The sequence below is a fragment of the Lissotriton vulgaris genome, chromosome 9 (genome assembly GCF_964263255.1).
Source record: "Lissotriton vulgaris chromosome 9, aLisVul1.2, whole genome shotgun sequence".
In the NCBI taxonomy this organism is placed as follows: domain Eukaryota; kingdom Metazoa; phylum Chordata; class Amphibia; order Caudata; family Salamandridae; genus Lissotriton; species Lissotriton vulgaris.
The window spans coordinates 99363587-99378992 of record NC_141697.1 but is presented as its reverse complement, the minus strand read 5'-3'; the positions used below and the strand labels follow the sequence as shown (position 1 = coordinate 99378992).

At 50.4% G+C, this 15406-nt stretch overlaps 1 protein-coding gene across 3 annotated transcripts in view; it reads right to left on the bottom strand.

Annotated features, from left to right (window-relative positions):
* The window catches only part of ZFYVE26 (zinc finger FYVE-type containing 26), a 710441-nt gene that overhangs the window by 291573 nt on the left and 403462 nt on the right, over nt 1-15406 (bottom strand). For 2 of the 3 annotated variants that reach the window (XM_086937127.1, XM_086937128.1), the window contains exon 26: nt 2778-2876. The exons of the other annotated variant lie outside the window; for it this stretch is intronic. In XM_086937127.1, the coding sequence (XP_086793253.1) occupies nt 2778-2876 (99 nt within the window). The remainder of the gene's footprint in view (nt 1-2777; nt 2877-15406) is intronic. 3 annotated transcript variants of the gene reach the window in all.

Here is a 15406-nt window from a genome sequence, read left to right as displayed (position 1 = left end):
TCCTCAAAGATGGGGAGCCTTATGAATACACTTAGGACCTGGATACAGCTTAAGGCTGAATTACTTTCAAGCCAGGCTGACATTTTGTGAAGATCAGGACCCTTGTCTCAGCATCGCTATCATCCTCAAGCATGTGCATTCATTTCTACATATGCTCCTGAGCATGCAGGGGATGCAAAGGTGCTAAGCACAGTTTTATTTTCCTTCAGATTGTTAAAATGGTATTAACTGCAAAGGCTGGCCTTGATTACGCATTTCCACAATGGTAACATAATGAACTAGGTTTATATATCAATTGTATGGTTATTCTACCAGGTGTTAAGCAGCACAAAAATTGACGTCAATGACATGGTTTGTTAATATTGCTTCATCTCTATGAAACATCCTTTAGGGTTTCTGGCATAATTGCAAGGCCCTCAAAATCATCAACAGTGCACATCATAACTAGGTTTAACCTAGACAGTTAACAACTGGAACTTCAAATATCTGAAGGACACTACTGACTGAACACAGACCTGTTTCTATCCTGGCCATATAGGGACCTGGCAAGAAAGGGCTCAAAATCCAATTCAGAGTTTTTCAGTTGGTATAATCAATGTACCCTCTTTATAATGATCCAAAGAGAGATCACACAGCACAGACGGAGAGAAAGTAAGCTTTTTGTAGTTACAGCCCTTGTTTGAAGAACGCTGAGTTCCCCATTCTTATGGAAGTTTTGTGGCATTCCCTAAGTCATCTTGCAAAAAAAATCCTCTAGTTCAACTGAGTAATAAAAGGGACTCACCAGCTGATTACAGAAAACGTTCTGCAGCTGATCACTTGGTGGTAGTGCTTAATTTGAGCGCGTGAGGCAGCACTCATATTTGGGGACAGACCTTATTTCCCTTCAAGTGCCTTTGAATAACAGTAAAAGAGAGATAATACACAAAGCAGAGATAGAAGGAAGAAGAAAAAGACAGAAAAACAGTGACACAGGGAGAAAGCAGGGATGAAAAATAACATGCAAGAGTGAGATAAAGAGACAGGGAGTGCCTGTTGGTGAATCAAGAGGCATGAGATGGAATCAAAATTACAGAGCTTTGGAATATGGTACCCCAACCTTTGCTAGAGCTGCCCACAGGCTTTGGAGCACAACTTTGGACCCCATCACATGTTCTTTTACAAATTAAGCACCGCTTGGAGGGCTTCTAGTTGAGGTATTCCATCGCAGGACTATCGATAAAAGCATCACTTGCACTGTAGTAGTCCTAGGCTTCAGGAACTGAAATGAAAAGCACTACAGATGCCTTTAAAGCAAGTGTAGTCCATAATTTAATTTTACCTTAATAAATAGCAGGATGAGGCAGTGATTATATATTATTAAAAGCTCTAAAAGGTGGACACAATCCACTCTTATGTTAGTTTCTGGAACATCATTCGTTTGCAAGACAAGAAGATCTTCCAAAACTGAAGTATTTCCAACTGTGGGATATGTATGATTAAGGTTTACAATTAATTCAAACTCCTGAAAGAGGTTGATACATTCCAGACAGCATGGCCAAGTAATCACATTGAGCTCCTAGACTTGTATGTAAAAGTCAGAAGTTAAATCACTGCATTGAGAAGTGTTTCTGACTCCAGAAGATGGCAAAATACTTAATATTCCAAAGTCAAAATCTAGTATTCAACCAGTGAAGTATCTTGAATATCTGGATAATTTCAAGCTAGGTATGGTGTCGTTTCTTGGGGCTAAATGATCTAAGATGATCTATATGAAACAAACAACTAGGAGTCTACATTTTGTTCACTGCAGAAAACAAATTAGCAAGAGTTTCTTTACTATTATTGGCCGGAGGAACCAAATGGGTTATGTAATTGCTAATGCTAGTTTGATTTAAATTCTTCTGGAGCAAAAATAAGTTCCAAAGGATGCAGACTATCCACAGATATGTTCCTTGGGCAAGGGACTCCATATTTAAGAAATTATGCAATAGGACCTTCAGCCACAACATTTCATTAGTGGGATGTATGGTTTAAAAGAGCATAATACTTTTATCCAGTCCTGACAACTAATGCAGAACAATGCCAGCAAGAGTGAAGGCATCGTTATACGAATTATACATTGAGGCAAGAACGGATCTACCCTTGAATTATGATATTTATTTGAACTATACTGATTGCTGCTATCAAGCAGCGATAAGGTTATTTTTATGACTGATTGCAGTTTGTTGTACTTGATATTTTGTTTATCACAGCCTCAGATACTAAATAGGTTTGAGATGTAGCTGGTGAACTGAGTTGGTGTTTTGTGGTGCCAATTTGATGAGTTTCACCCTAAGAATTGGAAGTCCATTTTTGGAAATCTGCAGAAATAAGAGGCTGAGATGCAGTATCCAGAGATCACTGTAGTGGTTCTTTAGACAACATATATGCTGAAACATTATGTTTTGGAGTTTATTTCTCTTGATCTTTTCCATAAATTGATGGGAAATCTGGCCTTCTTGAAAAGTGATTTGTTTAGTCAAAGGGTTGTTGTAAGTAATAAAGTGTGAGGTAAAAATATAATGCTTGCCTCAATGTTCCGTATCAAATAAAGTTGTGCCTTCTCTCGAGCTAATACTGCACTCTAAAACAAATTCTACACCCAATGACAAACAACATATTTACATTAAATTACTCTGAAACCAAAAAGAATTCAAACAATTGATGTGGCATGCAATCATGAAAACAGATACAAACGAAATGACAGCTAGTGACTGTATCAAACTATTTATAACTGCAATGGTCTCCTTCCTTACCAGGGAAAGAGAGGGATGAGGGTTCTGATGTTGGTGTTATGGACAGGGTCTCGGACTCGGTCACCTGACTAAGGCTTTCTGGGAGGCGACTCTCAGAATCTAGGCAAAAATAGCAGATAAACACATGTCATCTGCTAGAAAGAAGAGGAATAAAATTCAGAAAGCAATAAGCAGAGGTTAGTATGAAAATAAGTATGCATAAGTGACAAAACATGCAGATGTTACTTTTCTTGCACAGTGTACAATCTGAAAAGTCAACACAATTGTAAAGTCTCACTTTGAAAGGGAAGGAAGCTTGCAGCATTAATTACTTTACCAATGATTCCTTCCCATAATGTACTGCTCCACAGCACTGGAGGCCCCACTTGGTGATGAGATGACTATGACAAAAAGCACCAGAAACAGGAAATCTGCCACCTGACTCTCAAGAATGCCTGTCCCTTTTTTCATGTCAGCCTTCCTTTCAGCAACCATGAATCGGCACCAGAGCTGTGCAATGAAACACTGGCACAAACAAACAGATACATGGTTAACCCAAATCCTCTACCTTAAAACCTAGATTAGTGTCATGTATTGTGCCATGTGGGGAAACAGATTTTTTTTGAAGGTTCACCTACGCTTTTTGCTCCCATTTTGACTACTAGTCGCTGATGTAATGAAATGTCCTGAAGCTTGCTAATCAGGACTCTGTGTATGTGCTCAGACCCTTAAAAAGGTGCATGTTTAACTGGTTTACCCCCAGTTGGCATAACTTGACTTACTTGCTAGTTCCTAATATATGGTACCAGGTGTTCCTAGGGCTCGTAAGTTAAAGTGCCTCTTGTAGACTGCATCACTAGTTGTGCCACCACGAGTGTGATATGGCAAAAGCATAACTCCCAGCCTAAATTGCTTGCTGGCAGAGCAGTTTAAACAGCTACTCGACTTTACAATTTAAAGCCATGGCAAAGCCCAAGTCTTCCTATTTAATATTTGTAAGTCCCCACTAAAGCAGGCTTACTGAGCCTTAAAGGCAGGGTACATTATATTAAATGGTTGGACCTGCAGTTTCATGTTTTGAAGGTCCTAACTATAAAAATCCACAATGAAATTTAACTGTCAAAATGCTAGTCATCCCATTGGCGAGAAAAGAGGTATAGGCTGACATCTCAGCCCCACTAACATCTGAATGGGATTTCTAAAGTTGGACTTCAAGGTATCAAAAGAATCACTTCATTAATTCCACTTAGATAGTCAAATCGGATTTAATGTCACTGGTGGTAAAATTGCAACTTTAGTAAGTTGCCACTTTGTTGCCAAGGTTTCCAGTTCTCGTTTCAGTTGCACACAAAGGTCTGTCCTCAGGACAGTGTTCGGGCCTCCTGGGGATAAGTGTAAATGACTAGCAGGCAAGCCAACAAAGGTTCTGCCGGCAGAGGAAATTTTATCTCCTCTTGGCCGGAAAAGTCACACAGCGTGTGAACCCAAAAGGCGTGCTCCAAAAGGGATGCTGCCTTTGATGAGCAACTGGCATGAACACACAAGAGGGGCTCTTCCTCCATCTAGATGACGCGTAGCCCAGAGGTAGCCACGACCCTAGGGAGGGCTACCAAGCACCACACATAGAGAGGGATTTAGCCATCTTGAGAGTAAGCAGAATTGAGCACTCTGTGAAACATAGATGCCACACTCCACAGGAAGTTGTCATTAGGCAGGAGAGATCCAAGTAGCTCGTGGACTAGTGACTGCAATCTCCCCAAAGGGCACTTTCTGGCACTAAAAGAGGGTCCCTTGGCCCCCAGAACTCAGATCTTGCTTGGATTGGAGAAGAGGACTGAAGTAGGACTGACTGCCATGCTGACCTTGAACCTGGCAAAGAAGAGGCTGATTTGAAACTGGTCTGCACCTGCTGATCACTACGAAGATAGGACTGTACTGGTGATATCCTGCTTATGAAGAGACGTCCTCTGATCCTAGCTAAAAGCAGAAACTCTAAGAGTCACTAGGTTGACTTCCTATTCGCTGCATAGGGTCACAAAAGCTGAGGAAGCCTGCCAGGGTGTGTTGGTAGCCCCAATCACTAGATAGCTGCTCACTGTCGCAGTGTAGACTGGGAGACTGAGTCCCAATGCTCAAAAGTTACACAGAGTCTGCTGGACATGGGAGGGTTGTCGGAGTAAAATGTGGTTACCCAGAAGGAGACTTTTCGCCAGAAGAGGGGGACCGCTGGTTTCGTTGTGTCCAGAGGCTAGAAGCCTAGGAACGACTGGCCTATTGCTGGACCAAGGCGAGGTACAACAACCCCTGTGGCCAAAGTTGCTACACTAGTTCTAGTAAGTCTCCAGTCAACCGCACAGCATCCTCAGCATCCTTCAGCATCTTGCATCTCTTATATCAGGACTGCTCCATTGGAGTAAATGGCAAGTTTCCATTAACGCAGGAACTGGACTGGAGAGCGCTTCATTTTGGAGGTAACTGTTTTTTAGGGCTTTGTTAGTTTCCCAGGCCTGCTCCTCCCGGGGTGGGTCGCGCAAAGTAACTGGGATTCAACTTTGACAAACATTTTGATGGAAAAGTTTTTAAGTATCAAATGTGTTGAATTTGTCAATGCTTGTTCACGGTTAGAGTTGTGGTTTAAAGTTTCTTCAAGTAATTGCATTCCCGGAACCCGATGGGGGATCTTTTTGTTTTTGTGTCTATAAATTCATAAGAATACCACCTAGTTTTATAAATTGGTGTCAGATTTCTCAAGAGTGATGTTTCTTTCTTGTTTAATCGTTTAGGTGCTGTTAAGTTGCTTTACCCTTGCTCCTTTGTTAAAGGCTGGTTGCTCAAAGCCACAGCTACCCAGGGTTGAGCTGAGGTTTGACAAAGAAACCTGACTGGACCCAAGACAGGGTTGTGAGTTTATTACACGGTGGTGTCTCACAACCACATTATATGATAAACAACATGTACTTGTTTGCCATATAAAACAAATATGTCCACTTTATCTGTGTATATAGTACCAAATCTTATCCATTCCTTCATATGGGATATTAACTTGATCTGAGATTTTAACCATGCTGCCTAGTAAGCAATGATTGATTAATAGTGGCTATGGAGAGGGGGCGTGGCTAGCCAGCCAACATGGCGGATGCAATAGTATAGAGCTCCGCATTACAAACCCCTAATTATCCTGAGATAGCCCTACCGGAGGTGCCCCTAGAGACTGGGCCGCACGGCGAAGGTGTAGGGACGCTGCGGGGACCTTTTGAGGCGGCCGACGATTACCCGGGCTGGTGCATGGCGGCGCAGCGGCCTGTGGCGGAGGGCCGCGCGCAGTGACCGGCGACCGTTACGGTGGCGGGAAGAGGCGCCGGACAGCTGACAGTGATAGCGGGCTGCCCGGGGACTGCGGAGCTGACAGAGGAGCTGGAGCTGCCGGGTGCCGTGAAAGGAGTGGCGGCTGGGAGCGACTGCTTGCGAAGGCGTACTGGCAGACAGCGGTGAGCCCGGACAGCTGACGCCTGGAGACCTGCTGCTGCTGCCGGGCTGGTGACGATTCCAGCGGGGGCCTGGGTGCTGCGAAGCGCAAGGCCCGGGGCAGGACGAGAGAAGCCTTGTGGAGGTGAGGAGCCTGGGGAGGACCTGGGCAGCCCGGGCGCGGTAGCTGCACGAACACGGAGCCTGAGAGAGCGCCTGCCCCGCAGGGACACGTCCCGATGCCTATACAGTCCCTGGCTTGGAGGTGAGGCGGGAGACCGGTGTCGGCGGCCTGGGAAGCCCCCTGCGGACCAGGACTGTCAGTTGGGGCAGGGCTGCCCCTGGGAATAAAACTGCTTATGTCTGGGGGCTGCAGCTGCTGCGGAGACCGCCACTGGTTCGCTTGGGGGCCACAGAGGTTTGGGAGCACCCACACAGTGAGGTGGCCTGCATTGCGTGGCGACTGTGACAGGCTGGCTGCTTGTGCCTCGTGATACCCAGGCGGCCATCCCCGAGCAGGGGGTAGGGCTGCCCCTGTGACATACGCCGCCATTGACTGGGAGACGCAGTAGCTGAGGAGGTAAAAGAGCTGACGGGCGACAGCGCTGTGCCCCCCCCCCCCCCCGAACCCCGGGGGCCTCTGGGTGTTTAGACAACCCTGCTCTGGACGATCCTCGGGACCAGACGGTTGCTGCGGGAGGCTGGGTGTCGGAGGCCTGCGTCGCCTGAGCGGCCATAACAGCCTGGGCCTTGAACATATTGGGCACCATATTGGGTAAAGACGTGGGCACCATTTTGACTCCCTTGCGCCCGGAACGCCTCAGTGCCCTGTGCGTGGAAGCCAGTGGGACAGCGCGGACTGCGGAGCTATCAGGCCCTGGCTGCGTGGAGGTGGCCTTAGTTACCGGGACTGCAGACGCAGTGTTATAAAAACCAGCTGTGTGAGGAGAAGAACATCCAACGACTAGCTGCCTGGGACTACGCAGGTGCGGCATTGCAGTGGGCTGCGGGGTGTGCAAGAGCCGCTGCCGGGGCGCACGCGGGACTGGCGCTGGCTGGCAGGGATTGTACACAGTCAGACGCGGTTGCCCCATCCGGAAGCGAATCCCCCCCAGACTGGACAGTGGGGTTGGAGCGGCTAACTGCATTGGACGCTGCCTGGGATCGACTGAGCGACTGCCCTCCCCCCCCCCCCTTGTTTACAGCGCCGAACTCGCCTCTGAGGCCACTTACAATGCCTAGCCTGGCATTGATCTCTGGTTGACTGCCCCGGGCCCACGCTGGGTTGCGCACTCAGGGTGGGCTTGGCACAGTCGGACTCGGGGGCAGCCCGCTAGACCTCGACACTGCGTCCTCTGACCCAGCCTCCCTGGTGGTCGCGGGGAGGGCACGGCAGTGGCCTAAGGGCTGGACAGTGGGGGCGAGCCCCGTCGGGCTGAGAGACGCCAGTTGATCACAACCTGAAGCACAAGCGGGTGAGTGAGATCCGCCGGGAGCTGGGGCCTCACTTGCATTGGGTTCGGAGCCTCCTCGAATAACCTCTGCTGGCATTGGACTACAGGGACGCCTTTTCCACCACGCCTCAGGTGGGGACCGAGATAGGGGGCTGGACATCTGGCCAGTGGGAATAGATGTTGTCTGCGCAGCAGCTTGTGATGGGCAGGCTCAGGGATAAAACACTGCAAAAACAGCAGGTAGCAGATGGATTGGGCCCCTCACGCGGCCCACAGGGAGTGGGGCCTGGGCCCGGCGGAGGCCCTCGCAGTCAAGATGGACACTGTACTGGCGGCGGTGGAGCGCATTGGCACAACGCTGGAACAGACAAAGGCATCACTTGAGACATGGATAGACAAGGTGACGTCTGACTTCACCCTGCTCAGCGCTGATCATTGTAAATTGACGGACACAGTTACGGAGCAGCGACGGTCGCTCCAGGAGATGCATCCGGTGATGCAGCAACACACCTCGACGCTCCAAGACATCCTGGATAGGGTGCACGTGCTGGAAGACCGCATGGAGGATGCGGAAGGCCGCTCCCGCCGCAACAATGATTGCGTGGTCGGGCTTCCGGAAGGAGAGGAAGGGAAGGACCCGGAGGGCTTCACTGAATCCTGGTTGAGAGACCTCCTGCCCCCGGAGATGTTGTCCCCGCACTTCGCAGTGGAGCGAGCACACAGTGTGCCGGCGCAGAAGCCTCGCCCGGGCGCCAGACCTCGCCTGTTTCTCTTCAAGTTGCTCAACTATCGGGACAGGGATGTGGTGCTGCGCGAAACGAGGAAGCTGGACAATCTAATGGTGGGTAATGGCCGAGTGATGCTCTTCCCTGACTACACGGCAACGGTGCAGAGACGGAGGAGCACCTATCTGGCGGTGAAGAAGCAACTACAGGAGCTGGGTCTGCAGTACTCCTTGTTGTTCCCCTCCCGGCTCAGGGTGATCACTAAAAATGGGGCCCGCTTCTTCGACGCGCCATCCGACGTGTGGGACGGGCTGGAGGAAACTGGGCAATGGCAAGGAGCGCGGCCTGAGACAGCGGAGGCGGAAGGCGAATGGCAGGTGCAGAAATCAAGGAAGCGCAGGAGGCGGGGTGTCCGCCGGGGCCGGAGTATGGGTCCAACAGCTCCCAGCCTGGAGGAGAAGCAGATTGAAAGGCAGGAGGCCCTCAAAGCGGTTGTGAGCATGGGAGCACTGCGCGGCGGGAGCCGACAGGACTCACAGACGCGGAGCGACCCAGGCAACAGCGGCCCGTCATCCCCCTCAACTGTGCTCTCTGATGATACGGTGATGCCAGTGGTGACGCCGCAGACGGCGGACCTCCTCATGTGAGGTGCCTTGAGGTCAACGGGATGACAGAGACTTAGTATTAAGTTGTTTACTGTTTGTGGCGCTTTCTTCTCTCCCATTGTTGCCAGGTGTGCGGAAGTGATGCTGCTGAGGCGCGCTTGCCTTCCCTACTGCACAGTTGTATGCTTGTGGTCGCCTGCTGGGCCCCGGGGAGGAGGGGTGGAACTCCTGAGCTGTGACTAATCAGCATTAACTGCTTACTCGTATGGGTGGAGTGGGGGGGGGCCCGCGGCAGGCACACAGCACTAGAGAGGGAGTATAGGTACCAGGTACTCAGGGACAGGGGTTAGAGGCGTAGCACACTGCGATTGTTGGCAGCGCACAAACCCAGTCAGCGAGCACGCCGAGTTAAACTCACTATGGTGAGGTGGATTTCTTTACTGTTTGGACATAAACCCTGTTGGGGGCTTGCCCTTCTTGTGGAATCCTCTGTGACAGTTCACATGTTTTTGCTCCAGCACACTGGTCTCCCTAACCCAGCTGGCGCATCCGGACCCCCCGCGGGGCGCCCCCCCCGCTTCAGCGCAGGACCACATAGAGCAGACACATGACCCACACTAATTAAGTGTCCTGGAACATCCGCGGTATGCACACCCCCTCTCGACGATATTCAGTATTTTCCTACCTGCAACGTCACGGGGTGGGGATAGCACTCCTCATAGAGACACATATGACACTGACCGAGATGGACAAGTTGCGCAGGCGCTGGAGGGGACAGATAATCGGTACCGTCTTCTCAGCACACGCACGTGGCACGCTGATCTGGGTGCGGGCGGGTGTCCCTTTCACTTCTACTGACACGCGGGTGGACTTTGCGGGTAGATACACACTGGCGCGTGGGCGCCTGAATGGCCACGAAATACTACTAGGCTCCCTCTATGCCCCTAACGCAGAGCAGCCTGCTTACCTGGAGAGTCTGAACCATATTCTCAACCCGTACGCAGGGCTTCCCAGGCTACTAGGGGGGGGGGACTTTATCATGATACTGGACACACACTTGGATAGGTCCTTCCCTCCCCTTCGAGCTGCTAAAGTAGCATCCACTGCGCAAGCGTTCAGGGATTGGCTTGCGCACTGGTGGGGGTGTGACCTCTGGCGTGCACAGCATCCCACAGACAGGGTCTACTCCTTCTACTCCCTAGTCCATGACCTGCACGTCCGACTGGATAGAATAATTGGCACCCAGTACCTGCTCCCACTCCTTGCCAAGACAGAATACTTAGGGAGAACGCACTCCGATCATAACCCACTCCGGTTTAAGATCAGCTGGGAGGCAGACTGCCACCCAGTGCCCACGTGGCGACTGCAACCTGCTGCGCTTGAAGACGCTGAGTTCCGATCCTCATTGGGCATGGCCATCCTAGCATACTTTTAGGAGAATGGAGTGGGAGGCGCACAAAGCGGCTATCCGTGGGCACTGTTTGGGGGCCACGTGGAACATACGGAGGAAATTGTCGACTTCACTGGCGGACCTAGAGTTGGAGCTTCTCAGATATGAAAGGGAGGGCGAGGGGACGGGCGAGCACTCTGGCACACTCGGCGAACTATGTACGCGACTTGCACTGCTCCTAGAGCGGTTCCGCTGCCATAACTATGCGGCGCACACGGCTAGAACGCACGCCCAGGCGGATAGAGCTGGTCGGTTGCTGGCCTGGTTGGTGCACAGCGAAGGGCGGCGTGCCACCATAAGTGCGCTGCGCAACTCGGAGGGGGTAACGGTATACACCCAGAGAGAAATCCACCGCGCCCTGACCGACCACTACAAGCAGCTCTATCAGTCACGCGGCACGGGCCCCGGGCAAGCGTTGGAAACGTTTCTCGACCGCCTCGACTTACCCGAGGCGACTGAGAGCCACAGGGGAGAGCTCAACGCCCCGCTCTCTTTGGAAGAGGTTGGAAGCGCAATAGGGGACATGACGACTGGAAAAACCCCCGGGCCCGACGGCCTGCCTGCGGAATACTATAAGGCAAATAGAGATATCCTGGCGCCCCTCCTCCTTCAGCTGTTTAACACTGCCATGGATGAAGGCTTGTTCCCCCCGTCCATGCGGGAAGCGTTTCTAATTTCCTTGCCTAAGCCAGACAGGGACCCGCCGCTCTGAGCTCGTACAGACCGCTAGCAATGCTGAACACGGACTACAAAATCTTTGCGTAAATCTTAGCGGAGCGGCTAGCAGCAGTGGTCCCGCACCTAGTGCACCCTGACCAGAACGGGTTTGTGCCAGCACTGTCTACATATTTAAACCTCAGGAGGTTCTTTCGAGTGGCAAAGGAAGCACCAAGGGTATGGCCTAGGTCAGGGTGTCTGTTAACTGACTTGAAGAAAGCCTTCCACTGCCTGGAGTGGGGATACCTCACAACGGTGCTCTCGCGCTATAATTTGGGCGAGAGCTTCATGCAGGCGGTACAGCTCCTCTGGTCCCATATATTTCGTAGTTGGTGGCGATTGGCCGGGGCACTCGTCAGGGATGTCCTCTGTCTCCGCTGCTGTTTGCACTGGCGATGGATCCGTTGGCAGCGATGCTGCGACAGACACTGGGAGCGGGGATCCCACTAGGGGATGCGACGCATCAGGTCTCGCTACACGCGGATGACTTACTGGTGTTCGTCAGGGACGTGACACGCATACCGGAGAGGCTGGCCCAGGTACTGGAGCAGTTCGCAGTTGTTTCAGGGCTTAAAGTCAATGCGGGCAAGTCGTGCCTATATGCTTTCGGCACGGAGACGGAGGACCCGGAGTACTGCCTTGGTGCCGCGCGGGTCCAATGGAAGGCCGACACCTTCCGATACCTAGGGGTGCAAGTCACTCGACAAATGGCCGATCTGTTTGACGGCAACCTGGGTAGGGCGGTGGCAGCGCTTGGATCCCAGATACGCTTTTGGACTACTCTTCCGCTGACCACGACGGGTAGAGTGGCACTGGCCAAAATGATTATGCTCCCTAGGCTCCTGTACTACTACGTCAACTGCCCCTTTATGTGCCACCCTCATTCTTTTCCTCACTCAACAAGATGCTGCGGGACTTCATACGGGGAACGTCCAGACACCGGCTGGCACTCGCAAAGCTTTTCTTGCCGACTGATAGCAGCAGACTGGCGGCCCCCTGCTTTGAGCATTACTACCTGGCGGCGCAACTTCAGTGGATTTCCCGCTGGTTGGCGGACAGAGGTAGGGAAGACACCGCCACGACGGAGCCGCAGTACTCACTGTAAAGAATTTCCCAGCTCTTTCACTCGCTGGCGGCGCCTGCAAAACCGGTCCTGCTACTGCTGGCAGTAGCCTTCAAGTGCTTCCGCAGAGCCCTCTTCATTACCCGGAAGGCCCTCACATATGCGCGCATGCAGTGCCATTGGAGGCTTTCCTGGGAGGGGTTGGTGTCCTAGCGAGGCCCATGCTGAACCACTGGAAGGAGGCAGGCATAGGCAGGCATAGAGACACTGGGAGACCTATACCGTGACAGTGTGCTGGTGCCATACGAAACGCTGGTTGAGACACATGGGCTTCCCCCTGGGGGGTTCCTGCTACATCGGTCCCTAGTAGCTAAAATGACGGCCAAGTTGGGCGACATGGCAGCGGAGCCTGAGACGCACTTAACCATACAGTACCTACACGTCATGGGGAAGGGTAGGCATTTGGTGCGCTGGTTTGCGAGGTCCTTGAGGGAGCATACAGGGATCAATTTAACTCCACTCAGGGCTAAATGGGAACAGGACTTGGGTAGGGAACTGTCTGACAAGGACTGGGGCAAAATACTGAAGAGCCCAATGCATATCCCCAGAAATCTGCGCTTTCGCCAAATACAGCTTTACGTGGTACACAGTGCCTACCTCACATCTGCGCTCATAAATAGGTATTTCCACCGAGTGGACTCGTCCTGCCCTAGGTGCGGGGAATTGGATGCGGGTCTCCTCCACCTCTTATGGAACTGTCACAGGCTTGCCTCCTACTGGGGTGCAATAGGCGATTCGCTCAGTAGATGCACGGGTCGCAACATACCTCTAGAGTGGCCGGAGTACATTCTGCACCAATTCAAGAGACCACATAAGGACAGGGCATCCTCTCACTTCCTGGACCTGGTGGTGGCCACGCGTCTCCTCACGAGGCGTTGGAAAGCGCGCGACCCGCCAAGTGCGCAGGCATGGAACTCTTCCCTTCAAGCGTGGGCCCGGGCGGAGTTGACGGCCATACGCAGGGAGGAAACGGTGGGACTCCGGAAGGAACCTATGGCGGAGCGGTGGGAAGCCATGCTTGGCGCCTTGCAGCGAGGTGGGGAGGCGGGAGGTGCACAAGATGCGGAAGACAGAGTGATGTTGCCGGAGAGTTAGGGTGTGCCACGGGATGAGCTCCAGATCAACTACCCTTTTGACTGGCGACCTCGATTGTCGGGGTGTGTGGGTTCCTGGTGTGCAGTACGATGCAATTACGTTTGATGGACAATGGCGTACGGGGGGGTGGGTTGTCTTCTGGGAAGGAAAGAGGGGGGGGGACCAGTAGGTATTGGGAGTGTTTTCTTCCTTTTTCCTGTAGCTGCAATCGTTTCTACATGTTTTCATTTAATGTTTGGTTTCAACTGTTATATATAAAAGTCAATCTTAGACGTATGACTGGTGCTGGGAGGATTCACCCCCCCTCATGCTGATGCACAGAGACTCAGTGTGTGGACAGCCATGGACTTATCATGGGGCGATGGCCCTGACAGCACATGCTTAGCCAGCGTTGGGTGGGTAATCCTTCCGTTGATAGCACATGTAGGTTTGTGCCCCACAATTCCTCGTTTCAAAGCCTGTTGCAGCATACCCGATGTAACCCTCTGCTGCACAGCCAATGAGACAACGTCCAATGTACTGTGAGTTTCCCTACTGTATTGTTTACAATAAAAATTCTGTATAAAAACAAATACCAATAAATCGATTTGACAAAAAAAATAAAAAAATAGTGTCTATGGAGAGATGCCCTTTTAGCGAAATTATACTCTGCAAAGTCTTCATGATTTACTCTCACCCAACTACAGTGGCATCTGTGAAAGAAGGGAGGCACAACAGCTGAGATTATGCGCTAATAGCGAAAACAAACAAAAAAAGACAAGACGCACCATAAGAAACTATGGGTCGAAGAATGCTGGTTTAAGGCACAGGGGAAGGACCACCAACATTTACAAGACAGCTTGCAGAAGGGTGAGAAAAGCAACAGCATAATTGTAGTTATGAACCAAGAGTCCCGGTTGAATATGGCACAATGTGGACACTTTAGATCTTTCAGTTTTATATTGAATACCAGAGAAACATTAGGATTTCTTGGAGCTTAAAAATAAGTCAGAATAGTTGTAAATATAAATTTGGACTATTATATATTGTAGTGTAGTTCATATAGGCCCAATAGGCTCTCCGCATTGGAATAGTATATACTATAGATTAGACGTAAGTCTGAGGTCTACTAGGTCTCTATCGAATACATTAGACTTAATTGTGAGTGCCAGCTAGCTCAGAGGTCACTAGTAACTTTCTCGAATAAACAAGAAGGGATTAGTTTCTGACAACCGCATAAACATGACAACTTTGTTTCCCCAAGATAAAACTGATCATCAGAGTCGTGGAAACAATAGATAGATATTTCACTCAGTCAATCGTGCATGCTTCGTTTCACCAGAGGTGCCGAGAAATAGATAGACGGGTGTTTTCAGTAAAAAGGTTTTATTGAACAGTCTTCTTTCTCAAGCATAAGAAATGAACTGCTACAATCGTAAAACTGGTTGTAAAATAGTATACATACAGTATAAAGAGTAGAATAAAATAATACTGCAAGAGCATTCTATGGTTCCTAAACCTTAGATAAATACATACATAAATAACAGAGGCTAAAAGTACTCAACTGGTGCTTCTAAAATACGCCTACCCCGACGTACCTAACCTAAACTTAGAATGAGGGAAGAAGTAAGTGAGGTGTAGCATAAATATAATATTCTTTTGCCAAGAATCTGTCCAAGATTTCTCTTGTGGTTTAATCAGCTCCGTACCTTAGTTTGGAATGAAGAAGGTCAGGCTCAGGACTCGATTTCCCAGAAACCCGCAAGGGTAGCCTGGAAACACTGGAGCTGGATTTCTCGGCAGGAGAAAAGACAGCGTCTCTCTGTGCATCTGCTGGAGGGTCGGCTTCCTTCGGCACTTGCTGTAGCAGGATGCGTCGGGCAAGTAGATAGTCGAACTGCTCCAAACCACCGTGTGTTTGCTAAGGCAAGGGTGGGCATATTTATACCTTGAAGTTGCCGAGTTTGACGTAAAGGTGGACATAATAACGTCATTAAAGACTCTCAGTTCTTTGAAAACTCCATGAGTTCTTGGACA